The sequence below is a fragment of the Pleurodeles waltl genome, chromosome 2_2, assembly GCF_031143425.1.
Source record: "Pleurodeles waltl isolate 20211129_DDA chromosome 2_2, aPleWal1.hap1.20221129, whole genome shotgun sequence".
In the NCBI taxonomy this organism is placed as follows: Eukaryota; Metazoa; Chordata; class Amphibia; order Caudata; family Salamandridae; genus Pleurodeles; species Pleurodeles waltl.
In genome coordinates this window covers 495590405-495617374 of record NC_090439.1, presented here as the reverse complement: position 1 = coordinate 495617374, position 26970 = coordinate 495590405, and the positions used below count along the sequence as shown (strand labels likewise).

The 26970-nt window shown below is 42.5% G+C and overlaps 1 protein-coding gene across 1 annotated transcript in view; it reads right to left on the bottom strand.

Moving 5' to 3' along the window:
- Positions 1-26970, bottom strand: part of ENOSF1 (enolase superfamily member 1) — a 289050-nt gene that overhangs the window by 30166 nt on the left and 231914 nt on the right. Inside the window, exons 12-14 of the mRNA XM_069219981.1 lie at positions 24801-24842; positions 16166-16295; positions 10024-10123 (exon numbers count right to left, since the gene is read on the bottom strand). Coding sequence (XP_069076082.1) covers positions 10024-10123; positions 16166-16295; positions 24801-24842 — 272 coding nt within the window. The remainder of the gene's footprint in view (positions 1-10023; positions 10124-16165; positions 16296-24800; positions 24843-26970) is intronic.

The window sequence follows — 26970 nt, the reverse complement described above, 5'->3', positions numbered from 1 at the left end:
CCTCTTTTTTCAATTGCAGTGAGTAATCCTAAATTGTTACCTCTAAAACCAGCAGGCAAGCCCATCTCCTTGACCTGCATTATCACAGAGTATTATTTTGATACCTTGCACACAAATGCAAAGAGATACTTTGGATTTACAAAAAACTGTAATTGAGACTTTAGTGGTTTGAGGCAAGCCTCACCTGAATTAGTAGAGGTCACACCTCTATATACAAGAGCCTATTCTTGCATAGGGTGAGCTTGTGATTGGTGATTTAAAGCTTTGGAAAGTGACCAGTTAAAAGCTATCTTCTTGGACCCACCTGTGGACCACTGAGATGTGCAGTATTTCTGGAATCTGGAGACTGTTTCTGAAGCCTGATGAGTAGATGCTACCTATAACATTTATGTAAAAATCCAGCTTTATTGAACCCAGTTGACAAGTCAAGGACCAGCAAGCTTCAAACATACATTGGTATCAGTGTGTTAGTCCTGTCTGCTGCTTTGCGAGACTCAAGAACCTGCAAGCAAATACCGCCACCTGCCAGGATCACACATTATTATGGTGAACAAGGGTTTCCCATGGGTGAACTGAACTAAGAGAGAAATCATAACTATGGCCGATAAACGAGCGACCCAACACAGATTCAAGCCACAAAGTGCTCTAAAATAAATAGGCCATATACCATTGCATAAAAAAAAACTACAATTATGATAAATGAAAGAAATAGGGTTATAAATTCAGGGGGTAAGTGCCCATGGCAATTAATAATCACAATCCTTGTCAAGATGAACCGCTAAGTTGACAAAATAAACTTGAGCTCAACATGCTGGTAGTTATGGCAGGCAGGCTTAACTTAGAGGTAAATGTGTAAGTTATTTATGCAGTACTAAAACAGTAATAAAGTTGAAATGTAAAACAATAAAAATCTCAAAATTAATTTTAAAATAGAGTAAAATTTCATAAACAAAATGTCACAAAAATGACAAAAATCCAATAAGGAAAACTGTAAAGTTTCAGGTATCATAAGCGACAATAAGCACTAAGTGCCAATGATAGTAAATGGTCGTGATAGAAAAGGACCTAGACACAATTTGATGCTGACCGTGTTGGAGGGTGGGTCGGATACACTAACCAGGTTCGTCCTGGTCAAAGATTTTACCTTCTGACTTTAGTCCTTTACGACCCAATCCACCACAAAGTGCACTTCTAATGCCCTCCAGGGCCTCAGAGGAGGCACTTATAGATTTCATGGTCCGTATTACAGATACAGCGCACCAGCCATGTTTGCACAATGCCGAACATTAAAGGAGGTGCACCATGTGCACACACAGAAACTATGCTCTATCTGGAAGAATAGGAGCAGCGGTGAACCCACGCTTACCCACACTTCCCCGAGGCCAGCACATTCAAGAGAAATACAGAGCAGCTGTTTAAAAGCTGTTCCATGTTTCTCTGTGCCGGTGACAACCTGCCTGCAAGATTAGAGATCCTCTTGCAGGCGGGTGCAGCGAATGACTACACCCACCTGCAAGGGGATCCCTTTAGAGGGCTGCATTTTGAAGGCGCACTGAAAATGTGCCACCTTTTTGTGGCCCACTTTCAATACCCCTTCTATAGACAGTTTGCCTCTAAGCCCATGTCATTAATACGGTGCCAGGACAGAGGCAAAATGATTTCCTCGTTTGCATGGGGCCATGGAACCATGCAAATGAGAGAAAGCCCTCTAGCGATAGCGCTGACACTATATGTGCACCAGCACTATTTGTATTACAGAAGGGGCAGCACAAGCATGTGCAGCCTCTTCTGACATACCAATGTGCTGCAAAGGTAGAGCAAAGCGGGCGTAAACACTTGTTCCGTACCCGGGGCACTTGTGTAATACAGTCCCAGGTCTAGTTGCCACTGATAAACTGAGCAGTTGGAGGAAAAAAATCTCTTGTAGCTTATTGTGTCCCGTAGCTTTAACAGAAGGTCAGTCTTATGACATTAGCAGTCCAATTCTTTGTCCTGGGTCAAAGAGAGAGAGCAGGTCCAGTCCTCCAGGGCTCTTTTCATGTTGCAGACAGCAGATTCAGTCCTCTTCTGATCTTCCACAGGCCTTTGATTGTTGTGAAGTGAGTGCCTGGAGGTGTTACATTTATACCTGGCATGAGCTAGTGGATGGGAATGACTCCTGGGGATGCACTAACCAATTGAATGTGGTTCCTGGGTCTAATCTTACAAACTTTTGGGATTTTCAAGATTTAAGAAGTCTTCTTCCACACTAAACCTGGGCTCTGAAAGATGTGTGTGTGTGTGGGGAGTGTAATATGGTAATCTTAGTGTCCTCCCACATCTAACTCTAGAATCCAGTTTTAGGCTGCCCCTGTACCCCCATACTCAGAGACAGTAATCTGGTCAAATCAAATCTGAGCATTCAGCAACCAGACAGTGGATACACACAAAGGGCCTGATTTTGATCTTGGCAGATGGGTTACTTTGTCACAAACGTGACAATTTTTCCATCCGAGGTATTACAATTTCCATAGGATATAATGGAATCATAATACAGCTGATGGAATATCTGTCATGAGGGGCATATTTAGAATTAACTGATGCCGTGAAATGCTGTGCCAAAATTGGCAGCACCACGCTGTGTCAGTTCTGAAAGACAGGGATGCACTGTATTGACTAAAATATGGTGCGCCTCTGTGTTTCCCCTAGCAAAGGTGCTAAATGTAGCTGCCCGTGCCAAGGGAGGCATCCTTGCACCACAGTGCAAGAGTGTCTGCGTTGAAGGGAAGGAATGTTTGTGTGCAGGGAGGTGTCCCTTCCTGCACATAAACAATCTACAATGGTGAATGCAGCACACATAAAAGTACCAAATCGCCATTATTTGATGATTGTTTATGTGCAGGAAGTGACACCTTCCTGCATATAAACAATTATTCATGAGTGTTTTGCTCTTTCTATGTGTGCTGTATTTTGCAGCACACACAGAAAAAGCAAAAACAAGGAGAAATGAAAGCATTTCTCCTTGTTGCGCCATGCGAACGCCACCCCTACGGTTGCGTTAATTTTTGGCGCTGCCACAGATTTACAGATTCTTGTAACTCTGGGGCAGCGTCAAAAGCAATGAGTGTTGCAATGGAACACCCACCACAACACCCATTGCACGCCCCTCTGCCACAGAAAACTGTGTTGGGGGCATATTTATAAGGTGGCGTTAAGCCTTGTAAATATGCGTAATGCACAATGCCACCGGAGCGTCACAAAAAGTGACGCTCCGGTGGCGCTATGGGGCTTGTAAATATGCCCCAGAGTGTTTTGGCATTCTGTATCTCTCCATTGAAGTGCGCTCCAAATATTATATGTATGTCCACCAGACCTGTCAAACAGGTGGTGACACTCTAATGTCAAAGAGTCCCACTGTGATTGGGGCCTGACTGGCTGGTAAGACAAAATAAGGGCCCAACTACCAGGTAACATTTGCCTGTGACAGGGGAGACCCTTTAATATGCACCTCAAGTGTTTTATGAAAAACAGTAGCAAACCTGTTAAGCAGGATGTGACATTCAAGCAAGACGCTTTAATATCAAAGAGGATCCTCCAAATCTGCCCTGCATATTCTATGAGGATCAGATGGGCAATCTCTGCCCATTTAGTTCAGCCTATTGTTTGCTGCTAGGTGGAGTTCGCATCTCACCACATAGGAGCCATCAGGTGACTGTTGGGCCTGCAAACCTGGATATGCCCTAGTAAAAGACATGTGAGATGATCATTTGCCTTTGCAGGGACCAATGCTTGTTTACCGAGACCAATGCTTGTTTGCTTGGTTGCAAGCTAATGCTTGTTAGATACCAATGATTGTTTGGAAACGCGTGCTGCACAAGCCTCCAGCATCCCTATGACTGGGTGTGGCTCCCTATGACTCAGACTGCGTGTGGCTGGATGCAGCAGGTATTTAAACCACACCCGGCCTGAGTGAATTGCTTGCTTTAAAGGTCACCGGCTGCAGAGAAGGAATCTCTGCTCCTCCACTTTTGATCTTCATGTTCTGTTCTGTCCAGCATCCTGGAGGCCACTTCTGGAAGAAGAAGAGACCGAGGGAATTAACCCTTAAAAAGACAGTAACGCACTGCTTGTGATTTAAGAACATTTATTACTAAAACTTGATACTTGCGGACTTGAAACTTGATAAGCGAATGTTCCAGGATGCGATGTGCCTAAAAGGGCACATTTCTGGGTTTTAAGGTCATTGGGATGTTCGTCGCTTGTCACGCTATAAAGCTTATTGTAGTTGCTTACATTATACCACAGAGGAGTTTCTATTGAAAAATTATTACGAAAACAAATATGTTTATTATCGCTGAGTTAAATGTGGCATTACTATTGTTAGCGATACGATGTACTGTGAATACGGTTATTATCGCTGAGTTCAAAGTGGCATTTGAATCATTTCGAATTGTTGTCAGTGATGCAGAACATTCATGTGTTTTTCTGTTAAACAAAATTGAAGCTTATCTTTGCCATGCTTAAAATTACACTGTGCTGTAACAGTGATAAGCCGGTTGTTCATGAAACTGAACGCTATCGATTAACCCTATGTTTTCAAAGTAATATAGCGCGAACCGTAATCCTTGGTATTAACCCAATGTTTTCAGAGTGATTTAAACTCTGAATTGCATTCCTCCCAATACTAGCATAGTACAATGATTGACCCATGAATATCTGGAGAATCTAATTCCCTAAGAGTTTGTTCTTATTATTGTTGCCTATGTAAATGTCTGAGTCGGTGAGTCAGCATCTTGGGAAATCTCATCATGGTGAAACACAAGATATCCACTGAATGTCAAGGAGCATCTATGTAGTCTTGATTGAGGTGACGAGGAACTAATCTGGGATCACAGTGGGAGTAGTTATAAACAGTACAGGAGGTTCAAGGCTCGTATTTAATCACAGGTAATCCATATTGTTTCTGAACATTCCTAGAGAGAGGGAGAGCCATCAAAAGCGCGAAAGGGGACCCCATCATCTAGCTTGCACATCATAGTTTAACAGTAGAGTATACATGGGTTACAGGGTATTAGTTATTTGACTGATGTGTAATTTATCTTAGGAAAGACTGGCTCTTCAAGAACCATGACTAGGTGTCCGGATCCTGCCTGATTACTCCAGTGTCTCTCTCGTTCTCTCATCCATCCTCTTTCCCCCAGGATGTTGCAGTACCGATTATGTGTATTTAAGTGGGAGGCACTCAAGGTTTAAGTGGAATTGGGAACAAGCAGCCTGGTCAACATTATGTCTCTGTGGGACGAACAGGATAGTGCTTGACACTGACAGGTGTAATGTACTGGAAGGCCTTAGAAGCTTTAGGCAGGCAAAAGGTAACTTTTCTAAAGTACCTTTCCCCTTATTAACTAAAAAAAATTCAACTTTATCATCAACTTGGATTTTGTTTAACTATTAAAAAGGGTCATTGTAATATTTCTCTAGCTGTTTCCTAGACGGAGATAACATTTATTAACTTAATATTATATCCCAATGTTTTCTATGGAACTGCCATACCTGCTTCAAGTCAAATAGCTTTGAGGGTTTTTTTTCACTGTAAGGAAATTTTTAACATTAATGCCCTCTATATGAAAACAGCGGGAATCCCCGTTGTGTTCCTGCTGGTGGTCTGAACACAGACCGCCAGCCTTTTGAGGACCCCGCCGGCCCAATAAAGAACATTCTGCCGAGCCAGCGGGCAGAAACAGTGTTTCCGCCCGCCGCCCCAGCGGAATGCTGGGCCTGGACATTGGCGACGGCTCCGTATGGAGCCGTTGTCAATGCCGCTGTGCGTCAGGTGCAGCAGCACCCATCGCGCATATCACTGCCCGTAAATCGGTCAGTGACCTGCACGATGGGGCTGTGCACGGGGGCCCCTGCACTGCCCATGCCAAGTGCATGGGTAGTGCAGGGGCCCCCAGTGGGGCCCCGGTGCTCCCCTTCCACCAGTCTTTCCCTGGTGGGGCAAACTTCCAGGGAAAGGCTGGAGGAACAAAGGTTCTTTATAAAGAAATCTGTCATCGTTAGGCTGCCTGTCGGCGGTAGCCTGGTGGTGGTGGAGGACCGCCTGTGGCGGTCTGCCTTCGTTTATTATATGGCGGTGATTTCCGCCACCGCTGGCATGGCTGTCTAGACCGCCATGTTCATTAAGAGCCCTAAAGGTTTAAATGTCCTACTTATAAATACCATGCACCCTGCCTTTATGAACATTAAGGCCTACTTAGGGTGACTTAGAAATATTTTAAATGATTGTTTAGTCCTGTCAAAAGGGGTTATTTTGATGGATTGAATTTGCAGTTGAAACATACACAGGCAGGCTGCTAGGGCAAGACTGCATTCTTGTTTATATTGCCACTGTAGTAGATGGCACAATGGGTGTTGCAGTCCACTTGCGACATTTAACCTACAGGCCCTGGGTGCACCTTGGTACCATATTTTAGGGACTTATAGGTAAGACACATTTGCCAATCAGGACCATACCTTTTTTTACTATTTTCAAAGAAGGAGCACAAGTACTTTACCACTGGCTAGCAGGGGTAAAATGCACAGAGTTCTACAGACTGCAAAAAAGGGCACAGCAAAAAGGCAAACTATTTGAAGTGACCCTGCCGAAAGGGTAAATTTCCAACAATAAATATATGTTAACTACATAAAACGGTCCCTGAAAGTCTCACCATGGACAATACTTACTGTCTCAAAGATGTCTATCATACATACATACATACACAGCACCTGTTGTAGACTAAAATCAACCATGATGGAAATGATCCATTCCACTGATGATCTCAATTACGCTCAAATCCAGCTGTAGCTATCCAATAAGAACTTTGAAGATTTAACTCTATAACTCACCTCAAATACAAATTTATGTGAATTTACCATCAACTCTGACCTTTCCTCGAGAATACGCCACTAATAAAACACAGACATCTGGGTATGAATTTTCTTTCACATGAAAGAGACTTTTGAATCATTGTCCATGCCCTAATGTTCTCACACCAGGATGGCAGCTATGCTCTTACTGCTGATATTTCTTATTCCATGTTAAACTCTCTGCAGGGCATCCCTCACATCACTGTGCAACTGATTAAAGGACTGACAAAATTAGTGGCAATGTCAACATTAAAAGATGTACAAATCTCCATCAAGAATCTTGAACACCTGTATTATACTTCTAACTCTCTGCAACACTTGGATGATTCAGTTGATGCAACATTCCAATTTAACAAATACTCAACTCATTTCATCCACTTTTCTCCTCAAATCTAGTACCAGATATTGTGGGGGCAAAAACAAAACAGGAAAGTTGTTAGCTAACTATTTAAAGATCGTACAGAAAGTGAAAGTATTTATACTGTTAACAATATATTAACCTGTCGGAAAGAAGGAATCTCGCAGTCATTTGTAGAATATTATCAGACACTTTATACTCCAGAAAATCCTCTTCGGATTGAAAACCTCCAAATAGTTTTCTTCTATTAACAGAACACTTGCTTCTGATATTGATTTTACCTCTACTGAAAATGATATTTCTCTGGACAAAGTTACCAAAGCTATACATTAATTAAAAACAGTAATGCCCCTGGGCCCTGATGAGTTTTCAACTAAATTTTATGCCCATTTCTCCCATCTTTTGATGCCCAAAGTCTTGCTTTTTTTTACTCATTTTTTAAACTTTGAAATTTCACAAGGAACTTTTCAAACTGGTTTTATTTGTTTAATTCCTAAGGAGGATTGTGATCATAATTTCATGTAGATTTGGAGCATATGGCTGTGGATTTCATTTTAAATAATTAGTCTTATTGTTGAAAAAAACAACGTACTTCATTTGCAAAGGCACTTAGCCGATAATTATATAATAGGTATTGAAATATGTAATAAGCAGCAATGAATGATCTGAATTGGTTGAATTTCTAGCAATTGTAAGACAAAACACTAAGGGGGTCATTCTGACCCTGGCGGTCATGGACCGCCAGGGCCAATGACCGCGGAAGCACCGCCAACAGGCTGGCGGTGCTTCTGGGGCCATTCTGACCGCGGCGGCCCAGGGAATCCTCCACGGCGGCGCTGCAAGCAGCGCCACCATGGGGATTCCGACCCCCTTCCCGCCATCCTGTTTCTGGCGGTTTTCACCGCCAGAAACAGGATGGCGGGAGAGGGTGTCGTGGGGCTGCTGGGGGCCCCTGCAGTGCCCATGCCACTGGCATGGGCACTGCAGGGGCCCCCTAACAGGGCCCCATCAAGATTTTCAGTGTCTGCTTGGCAGACACTGAAAATCGCGAAGGGTGCAACTGCACCCGTCGCACACGAGCAACTCCGCCGGCTCCATTCGGAGCCGGCTTCATTGTTGCTGGTGCTTTCCCGCTGGGCGGGCGGGCGGCCTTTTGGCGGTCGCCCGCCAGCCCAGCGGGAAAGTCAGAATGACCATTCAGTTTTGGGATAATGTCTGGCGCTTAGCTAATGTGTGAGGGCGTCTGCTTTCTCCTTAAGACAAATCTTGGCTGTGTAGCCATATCTACAATTCACTGGCAATCCCTTCATTACCCTTCCAAATTACCAATAGATCATCAAAAATTTACCTAAACCAGGGTAGTATGTTCTCAGCAAAGGTACTGAAGTCAATAAATTTCATTCTCTAGCACAGATTTGGCAGGCTTGGCACAAATGTACTCCCCGTGGAGGTACCAGCTCCTTGCTGGTAACAAATCATTTTCGAATTTAAAAAAGTTTTTGGAGCAATTTCTGCCTGCTCCACAATAATGGATATAGAGATTATGTAAAGCATTTCTGTATTCCTCGTTATAATTTCTACTACGAAAGTGTGTTTTGGGGACAAACTTTGTACTTCTCTCCCTTTTAGCAATCTCCACACTCTAGAAGCCTTTCAGAATCAAACCCCTGTTAGGGGGCTTGTTTCTGAAAGACAAAAAAGGATGTCAAGAAGTACCAACACAATTTGGTACCTGCTCAGCCTATTTCTCTGTCTTCTGTACATCTGTCACTCTAGCAAATGCACTGAAGGCAGGGAATCCACAATGCAATGTGGTCTGTCCTCTGCCATGACAGTGGAGGCCAGGCTGCTACTGACCTGGACGGCTACCTGCTAAACTATAAATGAAATGTAGCACTTTAACAATCAAATCATGAGATTTATAGAGCGCACTACCCACCCGTTAGGGTCTCAAGGCGCTGGGGAATGTAAACAAACATTAGAGCTATTACTACAATGTGGACATTTACGATGGTGGTGGTGGCTGTGCTTCTGCCAGTGCCTCTCTTACCTATGATTTGTAATCAGGAACTAACATCGAAGCAGATTTGCCTTTCCTATTCATAATGAAGCTTAACCACCTATCACTAGTTTTGGCTGTTTGATTTGATCAATATATATTGACAAGGGCACTTGAGATATCTGTTTGCAAGTATGTTGACCTCATGCATATCCTATTCATTGACAAAAAAACACAAAAAGGAGCCATCACAAATGTCTATTGCCCATCTCCTCCTTTGGCTATGAGAAAGACATACATCGAATGTGAATGCTCAGTGACCAATACTCTAGGAGAAACCTGCTGTACACAACAGTGGACATAGGAAAAGGCTTTCATAGCAATTTGTTCAGATTACTGATGAGAACCTTTTACATAAACCATTAAGAAAGGAAACACCACAATAATTTATACTACATCATGATGTGAATGATCATGTGTCTGCTACATGTTTCTGCTGCATGGACACCTGGAATATGCACAGAACAATGATCATCTTTAGAAACTGTGAACATATTGTAACCAAAACAAATTTAAACCATTTCACAACCATTTGTGTTTTCCTCAATTGACACTTATGCAACAAGTGGACAGAGGTCAAAATTGAGACATTAAGGAAAAGGTCTTACACTATATATAAATATGTCAAGTATTCATTACCCATATATCTGTTTCACAACAAACAGGAATTTCTTTTATTTAAACACAGGCCACACTGATATAAAACAGTTTCACTTACCGGTTTTCTAGACTTCCGGACACACAAATATAATCAAACAATATCAAATGCTGGACCAGTTCACAGAGACCAACTCCTCCAGCGTGAGGACAAACTGGGACTATGGTAAGACATAAATAAAGATGTAGTCTTTATGGAGGTGCTTTCAAAATGTTACAATTCCCAGAGAACAGATTTAGAAATGCTTAGACTCAATTAATTAAAAATCACAATAAGATAAAACGTTTTTTAATTGGCTGGGTTACAGTTTTAGGGGTATAACAATACAAAGTGTCCTGGCCTCTGTTTCTTTACTAGTCACAGACCATGTTTCTACACCTAAGGTTACAATGACATTCCAGAGCCAGAGAGAAAGTCACTAGTTAAACTGCCCATATCTGTAGTAAGTCTACATGAAGGCCTCATGTAACCAGGCCATAATAAACCTTTTGGAGGCCTTTTTGGCATCCAGGTGGTCACGAAGATTATGAAATCTGTGGTCAAATTTATTTAAGAAATTGATTGATTGCCAATGTGTTCTTTAGAGGCAAAAGCTAAGAGTGAAGATGATGAAATGCTTTGGGTAGGAAAGAGCAGAAGCAAGGTCTAGCTGTTCCTTCATTTTCTGCCTCCACTAGTTTATCTATGAGAAAGCCATGGTCTGAAATACAGAAAGATGCAAATGCTGGTGGAGGATCGCAAATACTGTCATTGGGATTGATTCTTGACCACCTGCTGCTTTAAATCCAGTTTGTGAGTCATCAAGATGGTAAGAGATCTCAAAGAAGGAAACAATCTCTCAAGTGAGTGAGACCCATACTTCTGTCCATGTAAACCCCACCTTTCCACAATAGTTGTTTTGCTGCCAAATGAGAACATATCTAATTAGTGAAACACTCATTAGGAAGTTATCTGCATATTACAATTTTTTCACCATCGTGATCACTTTCTTTTACTTTATACCGACTGGCCTTTTCTCCTACTACATGTAGCATATGCCCCATTGTCGGAATTTTACTGATAACAAGGGTAGACCAATATATGCATCCATGTACTGCATATGGAATATGTAAACTATCTAGTACATAGCATTATTTAACACACAAATCTTTTAATTCCTTCCTATGGTATGTATTTTCGCCTGCTTCGTTTGCGAATGGGGTGCCAATTAAGCTCCCTGAAATGAGGTAAGTTGTGGGTGTGATGAGGAATATTGAATGCAAGTTTTGCAGCTGTGTTCTGAATGGTCTGAAGTCTGTTCAGGAGAATGCTAGAAAATTCCAGTGTACAGTGCACTGTCGTAGTTGAGTCGGCTTATGTGAGTGCTTGCGTGATGATTCGTCTGGTTTTCTGTGGAAGTCACTTGAATATTTTTCATAGCATTTATAGGATGTGGAAGCATGCAGAGCTCAATACGTTGACTTGTGCGGTCATGTTGAGCTTGTCATCTAGGCTGAACGCCAGATTTCTGGTATGGTCGGTGGGTGTTGGTCCCAGTTCTGTCAGCCATCAGGTGGTGTCCTGTGCGGAGTTCTTGTTTCCAAAGATTAGTACTTCAGTATTGGTGTAGTTCATTTTCAAACATTAGTTTCTTATCCATTCCGCTACCAGGGTCATGCAGTTTATGAAGTTGTTTCTGGTGGTGGGTGTCTTGTCCATCAGGGAGAGGATGAATTGGGTGTTTTCTGCATAGGAGATGATGGTGATGCCTGGAGTCCTGAGATGTTGGAGAGTGGAGTCATGTAGACGTTGAACAGGGTCCTTGGATACCATGGTCATGGAGTCTTCTGATCAGTGTGTTGTGGGAGACTGTATCAGATGCCATGGAGAGGTCAAGCAGAATGAGACTGGCTGTTTCTCTTTGGTCAAGGATGGTCCAGATATCGCTGGTGGCTGTTATGAGTGCAGCTTCTGTGTTGTGGTTCTTTCTGAAACTTGATTGTGTGTTGTCCAGTAGGTGGTGGATCTTGAGGTGCCTTGTGAGTTATTTATTGATTGCCTTTTCAATAACTTTCATTTGGTAGGGAAGCAGGAGATAGGCTGGAAGTTGGCCTTCTGGCTTGGGTCGACTGAAGACGTCTTGAGAAGGGCATTGACTTCTGCATGCTTCTTGGCTTCCTGGAAGGTGGCCAAGGTGGTGGAGGTGTTCAGGATGTGGGTCAGTGCTGTGCTGATTAGTGATGTGCCAAGGGTATAGATGTAGTGGGGGCAAGGGTCCAATGGGTCCGCAGAGTCGATGGACCGCATGATTGTAGCTGTTTTGTTGCTGGTGAGGGCCTTCCATCTGATCAGGTGGTTGTCTTGATTTGTGATAGACAAGTTGGTGATGAGTTTGCTGGGATCTGGTTGGTGTGCGAAGTTGCTGTAAATGTTTGTGATTTTGCTCTGGTAAGAAGTTGGATACTGATGATCTAAAAGCTTTCTTTGCTGCTGTTGAAGCTCCCTTTAATGTGTTCAGCTAGTGCTCTTTTCTTGGTTTCTCTTAGTTGCTGTTGGTATCATCTGAGTGCAGCTTTGGAGGTGGTTCTGTCTGTGTTTTCGTGGCTGGCACTCCACTTTCTCTTTAGTTCTTTTAATTGTCTTTTGGTGTCCTGGAGGTCCTTTGTGTACCAACTGGCTTGCTTGTTCGATCTTCTCTGTTGATTTTGATGAGCATGAGGAAGTCTTCGCATTTCTTGATCCAGTTGTTAAAGTCATCGATGTCCTTGTTGATGTTGTCCACAGGGTTGAGTAGGTCCATTCTCATTCTGAGATTTTGCTCCAGCTGTAGCTGGGTAGGCTGATGTTGGTGTCTGCGTTGGCCTGCACTTTGATGTTTAGCATTTGCTGTTTTGTTCGGCAGCTACAGGATAATCTCTGTCAATATCTAACAATGTGGATATATGAGTGAAGCCTACAGCGTCCTCGTTAACCAATCACACACTCCTTCAGGCTTTCTAACAGTACAGCCTCTCTGCCATTCTCAAGATTGCAGTGATACTACATAAATCAGAGGAAGCCCTCAATACATTACCCACCTTCCTTTATCCTACAGTATCCTTTTTAGGTCATACACAACACATTAAAACTGTTGTGCCCCACAAAAGAGGTAGATAGGGGTTTGTCACTGGCAAAATGTGGTTAGCCAAGTCACCACAATGAATTCTAAGTTGTTGAGGTCAATTTAAGTAAGATTACATTTGAGTTTGCTTGAAGATATATCTTGGGTTTTGCTGTATGTAAATACATTCAGCCTTTCATTTGTGCCCATGTTGCCTGTAAATTCACAAACTAGCTTGTAGACTTATAGGGTCTGATTCTCAAACTGTGTTTTGTAGTATGTAAATTGGTACTGCAGTAGTATCACTTTCCTATCACAGAATAAATTTCACAAACCCGTGAGTGTAAATATCGACCTTCACCTCTCCTATCTTTTCTACAAAGATTCTCACACATATAAGTTTACTACTAAGTAGTAAATGTGGGCGTGACCTGGAGGAGTGGCTGGAAAAGGGGGCATACTTCTTACTAAATGCAAGGGGTTTAGAGAGGAGTAAGGGGGGGTTTAGGAAGATACGTGCTCTTACCGATCAAAGTAATTCCTAATTAAGTAAGTAAGTAAGCTAATTCCTGTTCACAAAATGGATTCTAAAGCTGCTACTGCCAAACAGGAACCAAAACGGTGGTAAATGCACTCCAGCTCAGAGCTGGAGTAAGTCCAGCACCATACATGGCCAGCTGCTGATACTGCATCACCACCCAAGCAATAATGGAGGTAGTAACCTGAAATAAACCCCCACAGGAGATAATGTCAAATTAAATTACTTGACTAGTTAAAAACATAAATACATTTAATTTAAACGTGATGATATTTGCACTTAAAAATAAATGCAACATTAATTTGTAGCGTAACATAATTAAATTACCTCTTAATTATATACCTCACTTAATGTTTATTAATACATAATTATTTACACATTTATATATTTACATTTTATGATTTGTTAAATGTAGTTACTAGTGCTGTAGTATTTGTATTATGTTCTACATTTAAAGTGACTATCTAAAATTCTTTTTCATGAACATTTAACATGAAAATATTTGTACAAATTGTTTTCAAGTTTTGTAAACGTTTTTACTTAGCTCTATATTTTTCTACAGGGAGATGTCTGCCCCAGTGGCAGCAATGGAATTGGCAAACAAAAAAAAGAGAATTAAACTCAAAAACAATTAGTAAAAATATTTTATGTTAAATATTAATAGAAACTCATTTTACATTTGTGTTTTAAATGTAGAACAAAATAAAAAAATGCTACAGCACTACTAAGTTAATTTTGAATTAAATATTCAATTGAACTCTACAACTTTAAATTAACATTATTTTCAATATGTACTATATAAATTATCCTACCTAAAGTAAAATAGTCCTTTTTTTTAATTATGTATTGATAATTACAAAAGTCTACGTGTAGAAATAATTTTAATTAATGAAGTTATTTTATTAATAAAAAGTAGCATGCATTTATAAATTAAAAAGGGTTATAGAAATATGTTATCATTAAATAATATTGAAGTTTTAATGATGCTTACAATTTTTAATATTACATTTAGTTATGTTATATATAATCTTATATATATTTAAAAGGTCAAAATAGATTAATTTAATGTAATAATATTTCCTATGGAGTTATATCTTGGGTCCCTGCTTCCATTATTTTCTGTGGGAGGATGTTGCAGTATCGATATTTGGCTATAAGTGGCACTAGACTTACTGCTGCTCCTTTTAGGCAGAATTAACTTACACTTGCACATTTGGCTCAATCCCCTGTTTCAGGGAGTGGAAACATGTAAGTCTACAATTTTGAGTAACTTTTCACTCAAATGGTGAATAACCAAAAATTGTGCACCTGTGTAACTTACTAACAAGTATAAGTCACCTTTGTGTATAGCCCCAGTAGTGTGGAACAGATTAGGATGGGGGAATTGTTTTCCCTCCACATCTACCTCAGTGCGAATTGACAATTTCTAAGGCATACAGGTGGAACAATCAAAAATTTTATTTAAGCAAAAATATAGAAACCATTCCGTATCATAAACATGGACTTGAGAGTGTTAATAGTGCTCTACATTGATAATTCTGACGCAGGAAAAATACATTTTATGAAGGAATAGGAATTAAATGCTTCTAGGCTCAAGCGTGGTGGAATCAAAACAAATGTAGCCTCCTGGAACAGCCGCAGATGAATGTATCAATATCACTTAACATCATATACTATGTAGCTGGCCCCTTGAGGTATTTTTGATATAATGCACCTTTTGAAATTCTCCAAAATAAAATAGTGAAAGAAAGAAAATAGAACCTAGGCAGTCTTGGATAAAGGGGAGGAAACAGCAGATTGTATTTTGGTCTTCCTTCTACTCTTCCTATCACAGGTACTGCGATTTCTATCTTTCATTCAAAATTATGTATTTTTCAGCCAAATTGTAGCATTCATTCTAAAGAGTACTTAGCAGTGTTAACATCTTAGATGAGATGCTTCCTTGTTATAACATGATGATGCAGAAAGTATTTCTTCTTTTTGAGGTTGCCATCATGGGGTTATATATATGCAGTATACCAGGAAGACAAAAACCATCACTTGAAGATGAGAAGTATTCTGGATTCCACGTTTCAACACTTGGGCAATGTCATTAGTTTCTGTTACCCTAAGAAAGGCTGCAAGGAATGCAATATGGACGTGGGCCTGATCATGAGCCTAAAAAATGTCTGACCATGCCACAAGGCCATGGCATGTATTGTAATTCTTGCCGTCTGCTTTCAAAATCCATTGACTATCTAATTGTCTTTTTTTGGAGGTGGCCGGACACATCTCAGCAGCAGAGATGTTATGATTTCACAAAAGCCCTAACAGCACCTATAGAATTCTAAATAATGTGCACTGTGACCTGTAGAAACGTCAGCTCTCAGGAGTGGTAGTTTTTCACCTCTGGTGGGTATCAAGTAGAGAAGCAACTCAAATGTTTATTGTGTTCTCATCTCAGCATACCACACTGCCATCCCATCTCAAAGCTTTTACAATGGAGTGAATTGCCTTGCTAGATTACTATAAACATAGCCCTGCCATGACAAAGGTCGAAAGTTGAAAATCAATTTTCACAATGATAGTATTTCCAAAGATCTTACTTTCAAATTTTTTGGCCATCAACATCACGGACAAGTTTTCATTGACACTTCCTAATCTGCAGCTGTCAATCTGGAGGTACTGCAGAGCCTTGGCCTGGAGAAATTGCTTAAACATCACCTTGTTGTGGCACTATGAAAGAACAGAGCAAGGAAATTGTGTAAATTCCACTAAATCCATCAAAGGTTAAACACGATACATGCTTTAAGCAAGACAAAAGGAAACCTGTGAAATAGATTTCACAAAACCAGAGTGAAAAAAGAACATTTAGGTCAATACATCAAAAATTAAACAGATTATGACCACAATGACAATGCCGTTCAGGAAGACTTGCATTCATCATCTATTAATATCTTTCATATTAATTGACTAGTGTAATGTTTGAACAATTTTAGCAAAACAAAAGGATGATGGACGGAGAGCTGAACAATGCACTCACCCCTAGTCACAGATCTGGGTTTAATCCATTGTTCTTTTGCTCACCATGCCACCCCAGTTTGGACCCAGCCATATGGAAATCAGCCTTGACCCTGTTCCTCATGGGAACAGTCCACCCCGAACTGCCAGGCCAGGTCCTCCCTGGACCGTAAACAAGCATTGTGGGACCAGTTTCAGGGTATCACCCTTCATCAGGCAGGCTAGCTTGAATCCAGTGGCACAGTGAGCACAGGACCCACGTCTGGGTAATTGCAATTGAAATGCTTGGTCAGTAGTACTATTCCCCACCCTAAACTCGGCTTGCAAGGGGGTCAACAAGCCCCCATCCTCAATCCAATTGTGCAATCTGTCCAGCAAGATCCAGCTAAACTTTTTCTGTGAATGGTCGATAAGGTTAATTGGCCGATAGTTAGAAGGAAGGGACCTTACGCCCTTTTTAAAAATAAAAATAATCTCAGCCCCTGCCCACGTAGGGGACATTGTTAGCCCATTGTTAATGCTGTTAAAATACAAGGCAAACCAGAGGCTCCAATTGTCCTTATCAGCTTTGAGCAACTTCCCTGGTACCTTGGCCAACTCTGGCGTAATTACCCTGGGTAATCTAATCTATTGCATTTGCAACTTCACTGGCAGTAAGGAGACAAATATCGAAGTCAACCTGCCTAGACGAGGCCGCCCCAGGCAGAACACTGTCCATTCGACTATTCCCTGCTGGTTCCACTGACACAGCCGAGACCCATTCAAGACAGGGCACAACCACAACTTCGGACTCCCACTAGAAATGGTTTACCCAAGCAGCAGCAGTAATATTACAAAAACATTGGAGCAGCAGGTTCCAGGCCCCTACCAGACAGAATTTGCCAAAAGGAACAAAATGGTCTTTCCTTTTTACTGTTGTCAATAGGGCTTCCCATTTAGCCATTTCATACTCTCATTTAGCCTTTGCTATTGTAGATTTATAAGCAGCCCTGGCTTTCTGTATTAGAGATCGGATACCATCTTTCCCAGGGTCTTCTCCCAGATGTTCTTTTAAGGTTCTTTTGGGGTCCACGGGTCACCCCGAGGGTCCAGAAGCTCTGAGATGATCCTTGGGGGGTGTGGACTACAACTCCCAGAATGCACCTGGCGCAAACTCCTTTTTGGCCACTGGGCAGTGGTCAGCTGCTTGATTTCTTCAAGAGTTGGTGCAGGGGACTCTGGTTAGCAATTTTTCACCTGTAGCAAACAGGGAGTCCCTCCTTGAACCAGTTGAAGCCAGGCAAAGTCCTTCTTGTGGTGAAGCCCAAGTGTGCAGCTGGTGCAGTCCTTCTGAGTGCAGGGTCCAGGTGCAGTCCAGGGGTCCAGCAGGGCAGTTCTTCTTCTTCTGTAGTTCTTCCTGGTAGGGATGTGGTAGGGAACTGAGGTGTCGGTGCAGGTCTGCCAGTTTTATCCTTGCTCCTGGGTGAAAAACAGGGGGGGTCCTTAATCTCCATTCAGGCGCAGAGTCCTTCCCCCTGTGATGACCACTTCCTGGGAAGTGTGGCAAAAATCAATCCCAGGAGGCAACATTCTTCAAAAATCCATCATAGCTGAAAATTGTTTTTGGAGGTTACACCTGGCTGAGCCCACCCACTGGTGTGGCTACAAATCATAAACACACCCCTCTCCGGCCCTCTCCTAATCTAATCAAGGGGGCACCTAGTTGTCTGGGGTTGCAGGATGTGGGGGTGTTGCTGGGTTTCTCCAAATGTCCTTCTCTGCCTTTGAAGACCAGTTTGGCAGCCCTCCCCCTTCCTTCCTCACCATCTGCTGAGGGGAGATTCCCTCCCACAGGCACATCTTTTTGTGTGAAGCCAGGCCACTTCATACCTCATCAAGGCAGCCTGGCTAGGCTGCCAGAGGCTGGCCAATCAGAGCACCGCAGCAAAAACAATGCAGAGCAACTTTTCAGGTAAGGTTTAAAACTCCTTACCTGAACAAGTTATATTAAATCCAACAACTGGAAGTTGTGGGAGTTATTATAACAATTCATTAAATACCAAACCCTTGGTATCCATTACTTAAGGGGACTTTTAAAATTAAAATAAAGTCTCCCCATTCTAGCCTATGGAGGCAATTCACTACCATGAGGGAAAAACAAATGTGGCTGTTTTTACCTCACCAGGGCTTATAAAACTACTTTTATAAGGTCCCTGCTTATAGTTACATGGCACCCAGCCCTAGGGGTACCTTAGGGGTGACATATGTAAAAATAAGGTAGTTTAAGACTTTGGAACTACCTTTAATTCCAAAGTCGAATTTGCATATAACTTTAATTTAAAAGCAGCCAGCAAGGCAGGCCTGCCTTTAAAATGACACTAGGCACCTCAACAGCGCACCTAAGGGTGCACTACCTATGCTGTGGTCCCTAAACCTACATGTCCTACCATATACTAGGGACTTATAGGTAGGCTGACTTAGCCAATTATAATTAGCCTAATTTGCATATTGATTTTACACAGAGCACAGGCCCTGGGACTGGTTAGCAGTACCCAGGGCACCATCAGAGCCAGGAAAACACCAGCAGAAAGTGGAAAATGGGGCCAAAAGGTTAGGGGCCTCTGCAATCAGCCCTGTTTTCTCACACCTCCCAAGGCCAGTACGGCTTCCAGGGCAGTAGCAAGTATCTTGTACATCTGCATCTGGATAGCCAGAGTGGGAAGCAGTGACACTCCATTTCAATCTGCAACAGTTACTAGTAGGTGTAAGCCTCTTGTCAAATGATTCATTATTATAGGATAGAATGTTAGGAGCTTTTCGGCTCAAAGTGAGGTCCAAAGCATAGTGGTTGCTGTCCTGCCTCGGAATCACCTCCATATCTTCTACTTGCAGTCACAATCTCATATCAATCAATATATAGTCAATAAGACTAGTGCCTCCCTGCTGATTAAAAGTGTCCCTAACCTCCGTATGTGATGGTGTTCTCTAATTACAAGCTCTCTGGCCATTTTTGAGGACAAAAGCATTTAATTGCAAGGCAGCAGCGGACTATTTTGTAATGGGTGAGAGAAAGAGCCCAGGCACTGAGCACGTATCCTCTTCTCCAATAAGAATGCCAGCAGTGATGCCAAAGGGCTTGAAATTACAATTGAAGTTGCCTGCCACAATGAAAGAGCCAGTAGAAAGGGATGACAGATGGGCATTAATTAGGCCAATGATGGCTAGATTGGCCTTATTACCTTCATGCCTACAAAATAACACACAATACATCAGAAGAGTCAAGATCAATTGCTTTAAAAGTACAGACCAGGGTGTTTTTAATCCAAATTGCAATGCCCCCCATTGGTCCGCCTTTCCCAGACGAAGATGGTGATCGCTCAAAACTAGCAAACCCAGAATAAAAGTGTGGGGTAACAGCATAAGTCTCCTTGTACATGCAAATGTCAAATTGGTCCACAAAGTTGGGCAAGCAAGTTTGTTCGTAATGCCAGCAAGGTTCCAGGAGAGAAGCTTTGTGTGAATTTTGGCATTAGTCAGGGGGTTACTACTGGCGGGCATGTTAGGGGTGACAGTTGCAGGAAACTGAAGGCCACCAACTGTGGGGGATTGCAACATATTGTCAATATCAGAGGAACTATGAGCTTTAAGGACTGAATGTAAGGGGCCATCAACTACAGAAGGTAATGGTGCATCAGCACTAATTTCAGCTTCCGTAGCCCCTACCATGCAAGTTGCCCTATGCTGACCCAGAGAGGGAGGGAGTCAGTCGTTGGCATCCAGGCCTGATAGTGCTAAATATCTATTATAGGTGGGGACAGAAATGTCTCCTGGAGCATCCGCTTTGTAGTGTGAGATTCTTCTCCCGCTAAGCTGACTAGGAGGATTGGGTCTACAGAAATAACCTAGGGGAACAATGCTGACAGCTGCTTCTAGGTTGCTAGGCCTGCAACCAGATTTCATCAGGCGAAGAGTCATACCCGGGTACCTACAGTTTATTCTCACACAGTCCCCGTCTATTGATTTTGCCGATTGACCAATCCACCCAAATCTCACCAATAGTATTTCATAAAATCCAGAAATTGAAAAATCTGTGTTCCCTGTAAGCCAATGACAAACTTCATTTTTGAGATCCTAGTGTGAATCATCCCTATTGGAGAGAACTGGTGATAGTCCAACCAAAACCGCCACGTATGGATAGCAGTCAGGTGGCAGGTTCGAGTACAGCTGGGTGCATGTGGTACGATAATGGGACTTTTGCTCCTGGAGAAGGGGTCTCTTTGCACAGCTAGCCCCACCTAGCCCTTTCTGCCATTGACCAACTTTACCTGAGCTTGCTGTGGCATAGACCCTGCACCCCAGAGCTTGAGTAAGAGTTATTGCGGTGGGAACAGAAATTTCAGTGGGCAATGCTCTGCATTGCAATTGGTGTTGATGTAACTGGCCCAGTCATTGGAAAATGCTCAGCCAAGGAATTGCATGAATTGCTTTGTTGCATAAGGAGTCAGTAAAAGATTTTGTTTGGAAGATAGTTCCTGGATGGCCCCTTCCAGAGTGCAGATCTTGTCCAGTAGCGGAGTGATTGAAGATGTCACAGTGTTAACTTGATCCATAGCACTTTCCCAAACCAGTTTTAGCTCCCCACCTCTCTCACTATAAGAGGAAATTGGTGAAGAACTAGCCTGCGACAGGCTTGGGCCTGTTGTTTTATGTGAACTGGTAGAGGAATGAGTGATGGACCCTGCTTTTTGGTGTGGCCAGGGACACGCCCTTGCTTGGTTTTCCTCATCTTCCTAGCCAACGGTTGGCAAAAGCTAGTGCTCAGTCACATCCGCAGAGGACACCCTTATCTATTGTCAGCAGAGAAGCTTGGCCAATGGCCTCAGGTGTGGGTGAACTACAACGACTTACAGAGGCCACCTCATAAGTACATAACTGTGGTAATACCCCACCCAGGGAAAGAGTACTGGGCCAAAACCACATATCAAGAGACAGGCACCTCTCCACCAGACCTATTTCCTTGGTAACTACAGTCACTGCTCAAACCAGGAATAAATCTAATATTGTACCAATTTGGGGTTTGGCGATTACACTGTCCTGCTCCTCAGCTAGTTTGCACTTGCCCATAGTTCTTAACCGGATAATAGCAATAGAGAAGCAAGCAAAGGAGCCAAGAGTGGTGGCCCAGCCCAGCCTGTTCCGGGCAATGATGTTCAAAGACAGGCCCATCTTTGCCCAGTCTTGGCCTGGGGGCTCGCCGGGGTGTGTCCTGCACTGTGGGGTGCAGACTGTCCAGGTCCAAAGTTCAGGCAGGGAACGGATTTCATAGAGGTCCACGCTGCAGGATACAGGCTGCGCTTTCAAGCGCATTCACAGGATGGCCCGCCACTCATGGGCACGATTCAGCTGTGGGACGTAGTGCTACACCAGCAAACTTGTGGCAAGTCCCAAGTGGGGGCAGGGAACTGCTTTCGTAGAGACCTATGTTGCGGGAAACAGGCCGTGTTTTTAAGCATGTTCAGGACAGCCCTGCCCCTCCTGGGCACGATACACCCCAGCAAACTTGTGGTAAGTCCAAAGGGCAGGTAGGGAAATGCTTTCATAGAAACTTGAGCTGCAGGCTGCACGTCTTAGCGCATTCAGGAGGCCCCGCTCTTCCTGTGAACTTAACAGCTGGTGGACATAGTCCCACCCCAGCAAACACGTGGCAAGTCCAAAGTGCGGGCAGGGAACCCCTTTCATACAGACCCATGCGATGAGATGCAGGACACGGTTTTAAGCTTGTTAAGGATGGCCCGCCCCTCCAGGGTGAGATGCAGTTGGGGGATGTAGTCCCACCCCAGCAAACTTGTGGCAAGTCCAAAGTGCAGGCAGGGAACCACTTTTATCAAAACTATTCAGAAAGTGTTATTTTTCCTGGAGGGCTTGTTCTTTGTCTTTTGAATTGCTGTGTTTGAAAAATGTTGTCTATGCCCTGAAAGGGTTCAGTGGCACTTCCATTAACTGCACGTGTCTTTATTGTCAGCAAAGCAAATCCAGACTACAGTGTGCTTTGTAATTGAATTTTGGTGAAACTGTTGGAAGCAGGCTTTAGACCACGTTGCAGCACCGAGACAGCTACACTAGACAAGTATTTGACCACATTCTCCTATTCAATTTGAGGAATGATTCTATCCTCCTGGTCCTGTTCGACCTCTCTACAGCCTTTGACACAGCAGATCTAGCTCTGGTCTACACCCTGATGGGGCACTACCTACCACAGCCTACAGCACCAACTGTCCCCAGCTCATCTGAATAGGTTCATCAAGGGCACAGATACTACATGTCTCCTGCAAAGTACCCTCCGACTCCACTCATTCTGCCAGCATTATGTATCTCTAAATGGAGCCTCTGGGATCTATTCTTGCAGGCAGCTCCATTAGGTTAATCGATATGGAGATCATATCTAACTCTATATAAAAATATCCTAACCTAGCAACATATACAAATTCAAACTCTGACCTCCCTTGAACATTTTCAATCTTGGATGTCAACTAGCTCCCTGAATTTAAACCTCTACAATGACTGAATTCTTCCTTTTTGTCAACAGTACCTAACAGTCAAACCTGTCTCTGCATCTTAAACTTCCTAGGCATAAACCCGCCCCTTATTTGACAGAGAATGGGTTTCACCCTTGACACAGTCCTCTATTTCAATCAACACATTGCAAGGAAGACCAAGACAGGTTTGTTCCTACTCTCCCTCATGAAGAAAGAGAAGCAGTTTCTTCCAGACTACTTCAGAAGAACTGTACAAGCCTTAGCCTTCCTGTCCGGATGGAGGTAGCGCTCTGCTTATCTATGTTCCCAATATTAATTTAGCATCCCTGAGCACAGCACAGCTCTTCAAGGGCTTGAAGAAATTCAACCACATCACCTTTGCATTAAAAGACCTACTGTTGGAAGGTGGGCCATTAGTTGTGTGAACTGCATAAATAATGGGTCCGCACTCAACCACCACTGGCAACCAAACACCCCATTATAGCGCTTGACTCTCATAGGGTAGCGTTGCAGAGCAGCCCAAGGCTTACTCGAGGTAGGTGGTGTGGGCTAGTAATCACCATTCACAACAGCTCTTTCAACATCAGATTAGCAGCAACTCTCTTTCAAATCAGAAAAAGCTGAAGTCACAGCTGTACAATGAGCACTACCCAAACTTTTAGTCTACCCTTGATGTTCCTCAAATAACTGTATCTTCCTAGGGGTGATGCCCTCTGGTAAGTGCTCTGTTGCTGTCAAGCTAGGTTCATGCTCTACGGATACCACCACATGGAAATATTGATATCTGCATCCTGTGCTGGTTGGCGGCTACCTTTTAATAACATTATTTTTAAGTGGCTCTTGGACTCTCGTTTATTTCTTGCTCTTGGTTTGGCATGGTGCAGTTCCAAAGCTAGAGGCTGTATTTTGATTTTTACAACCCAATATGCCCAGTGCCTGTATAGTAAACGAGATGCTTGCTGTCTTACTTGTGAAACTGCGCATTTTCTTTCTGTGGTTTTCTGTTAGCTATGTGTATTTTTCCTGCCTAGGAGTCAGTATATACCAGGTTAATGTTAGCTGTGTTTAGGATGCGCTCAGCTATCTGTGTAGGTTTCCTGTGAATCTCTCTGCTTATAAAACAGTCCTATTAAAATGCTTCCTTTGTAGCATTTACTCTCTTTATGTAATTATAGTTATGCCTCTTATTACTTTAGGATTCTTCCATGTTAGGTTTTGTGGTGTAATCTTTGTGTTTGCGTGTTATGTTCTGAGGTAACACATGAATCTGTCAAGCACTGTCTCCAGCAGTAACGGTTTGGATGCCAAAGCCCAGCACTAGATTCATCTGTGTTAGACTTGCATTTGGAAGTATTTCCATTTACTTTCTAGATGATATCACGTGTGCTAAATACAGATTGGAACCTTGTACCTTTTCCTCCAGAGGTACACAGAAACAGAGCCATAAAGTAAGCACAGTTGGTGACATGTTTACCAAACAAGCCACTTGGCACCAAGTAAACCCCGTTTGACAAACCCACTTTTCTAGCTCTACTATACCTCTGTAATGTTAGAGGTATCCAGGATGGGTTAGCACCTTACATTGGTGTAAATATCTCAACTTTACATGCTACATGCTCAGTAAATAATAGTACTTTGAAGATTACGGTATTTTCTTAAACAAATGTCACAAGCAGATACAACAGTTGTAAATAAAAAAACCTACTTGTTCTCCTGTTGCAACTCCTATTCCTAATGATGCTAAAGCCTACAAGAAAAGCAAATCAAATGATTACAATATTATAAACAACTGTTATTTACAGATTAGCCAATGAAGCTGTGACAGGATTTGTCTACACATGCACTGATGCAGTATTTCTTGGGTACATATAATGTGCCCCTTAGAGGTTGGATGTTTTAGAAGTTTAGGGCTCAGAAGACAAGCTTTTTCAGTGGAGGCAGCATAAAGAAAAATGCCAGGACCCTCACTGGGGGGCCTACATGCATTGCCCCTGCCAGGGATGTCAATGACAGTACCAACACAACTACTAATAATCACACTCCGACAAGTGGGACAATTCAGACTATTTTAGACCCCCAACGATATAAGAATGACTGGGCACCAGGTATTAGTAATTTTAAATGTATATAAATAAACAACCTTTTTTGTGCTGATCTTAAAATTAGACAAAAAGCACCACCACGTGGCAGAGTGTCATAAATGGTGGTGTTAACAATTAAGTGCTGTTGGTTAGCACCGGAAACCACTAGCACAAATTAAGCACTGGTACCTCCTAAGAAGCTGAGTGGAATTCACATGTGGTAACCATTTTCTACCACCTACCCTTGTATGATGAATAATCATCCCAGACATGATAGAGCCACATCAGTTTGAGGTTTCCTTACATTACTCATTCTAGACTTTCCATAGTATTCACTTAACTTTCAGAGCCCTGGTGAAAAGGGGCATGATTCGCCTAACAAAATTTGAGTATCCACCATATTGACTTCTCAGGAAGTCCCTCAAGACAATTAGGTGACCTGAAGGCAAGTCCATACACATCTAGATAAGGTTCTAACTGAGTATCATTCAGCACCTGTCAATTGTGTCATAAGTATTAAAAAGTGAAAATAGCAAACCAGAATTATAGCTGTGATAACTAAAATATATATTGTCATATGTTTTAAGATGTATTTTGTCAGAACAAGCATATTAGAATAGAACATTAATTGACTTGAACTACCTGAGGCTATACCAAAACAATCCAGGCATTACTATATAAATACAGGTTCTGAAATAACAGTGAGTTCCCTAAAAACATGTTTGCTTTTTAGAAGAAATTAAGCACCTGGGAAATTTAGGAAAATTGAATCCAGTTGAATTTATTCATCGATACATTTTCTAAATCAGTAAGTTAAATGAATGCGAGCAATTCATTTGTATAAATGCTAAAACAAGTCAAGACAAATTTAAGGTAAGCAATGAGGTTATTTTAAACTAGTAAAATATACAACACAATATAAGAAAATAAGAAGTTTGCAATAAATGACTGAATGTGGCATGTGTGTTGCACCTGCTGTTGCCCACAGATTTTGTTGGCGACCCTTCGGGTGGGACTTCACCCCCCAGGGTACTGCTGCCACAGGTGAGGAGAAGGCGAGACCAGGACTCACGCTTCGCTTAAAGTACTATTAGGCCCCTGTGGCGTGGGACTGTCTGCGCCCATCAGCGGCCGGCAGTGGTCACCCCCCCTTGGCCTTGTTTTTGCATATGCAATCTGTTAGAAATGGGGTCTATTGTTGACAGTCAGGTTACCCTCTGTCCAAGCAAGGACCCTCACTCTAGTCAGGGTAAAGGAGAATCACCCTCAGCTAACCTCCACTCACCTCTTTGGTAGCTTGGCACGAGCAGGCAGTCTTAACTTCAGAGTGCTAGGTGTAAAGTATTTGTACCAACACACACAGTAACTTAATGATACCCAAAACACTGCAAAATGACATAACACAGGTTTCGAAAAATAGAAAATATTTATCTAAACAAAACAAGACCAAAATGACAAAAATTCAACATACACAAGTCAAAATATTATTTAAAAAGCAAAAAGAGTCTTAAATCCTTGAGAAAACAGGTAAAACACTGTTAGCATTGAAAAGTACCTGGGTAGCATCAGAATAACATACACGGACGAGTGAGCGTCGAAAAAGGTAAGCAGTGCGTCAATTTCTCACCTGCAAGTGAGACTAAGCGTCGTTTCTCCTTCTGTGGTTGGGTTGGCGTGCATCGTTTTTCCTCCCCGCAGGTGAGCGATGCGTCGATCCAGCCAGCACTCTGGTCCGGGCAGGCATTGCGTAGTTTTTCTGTATCCAAACTACGTTGAAAATCCTGCAGCACGGTA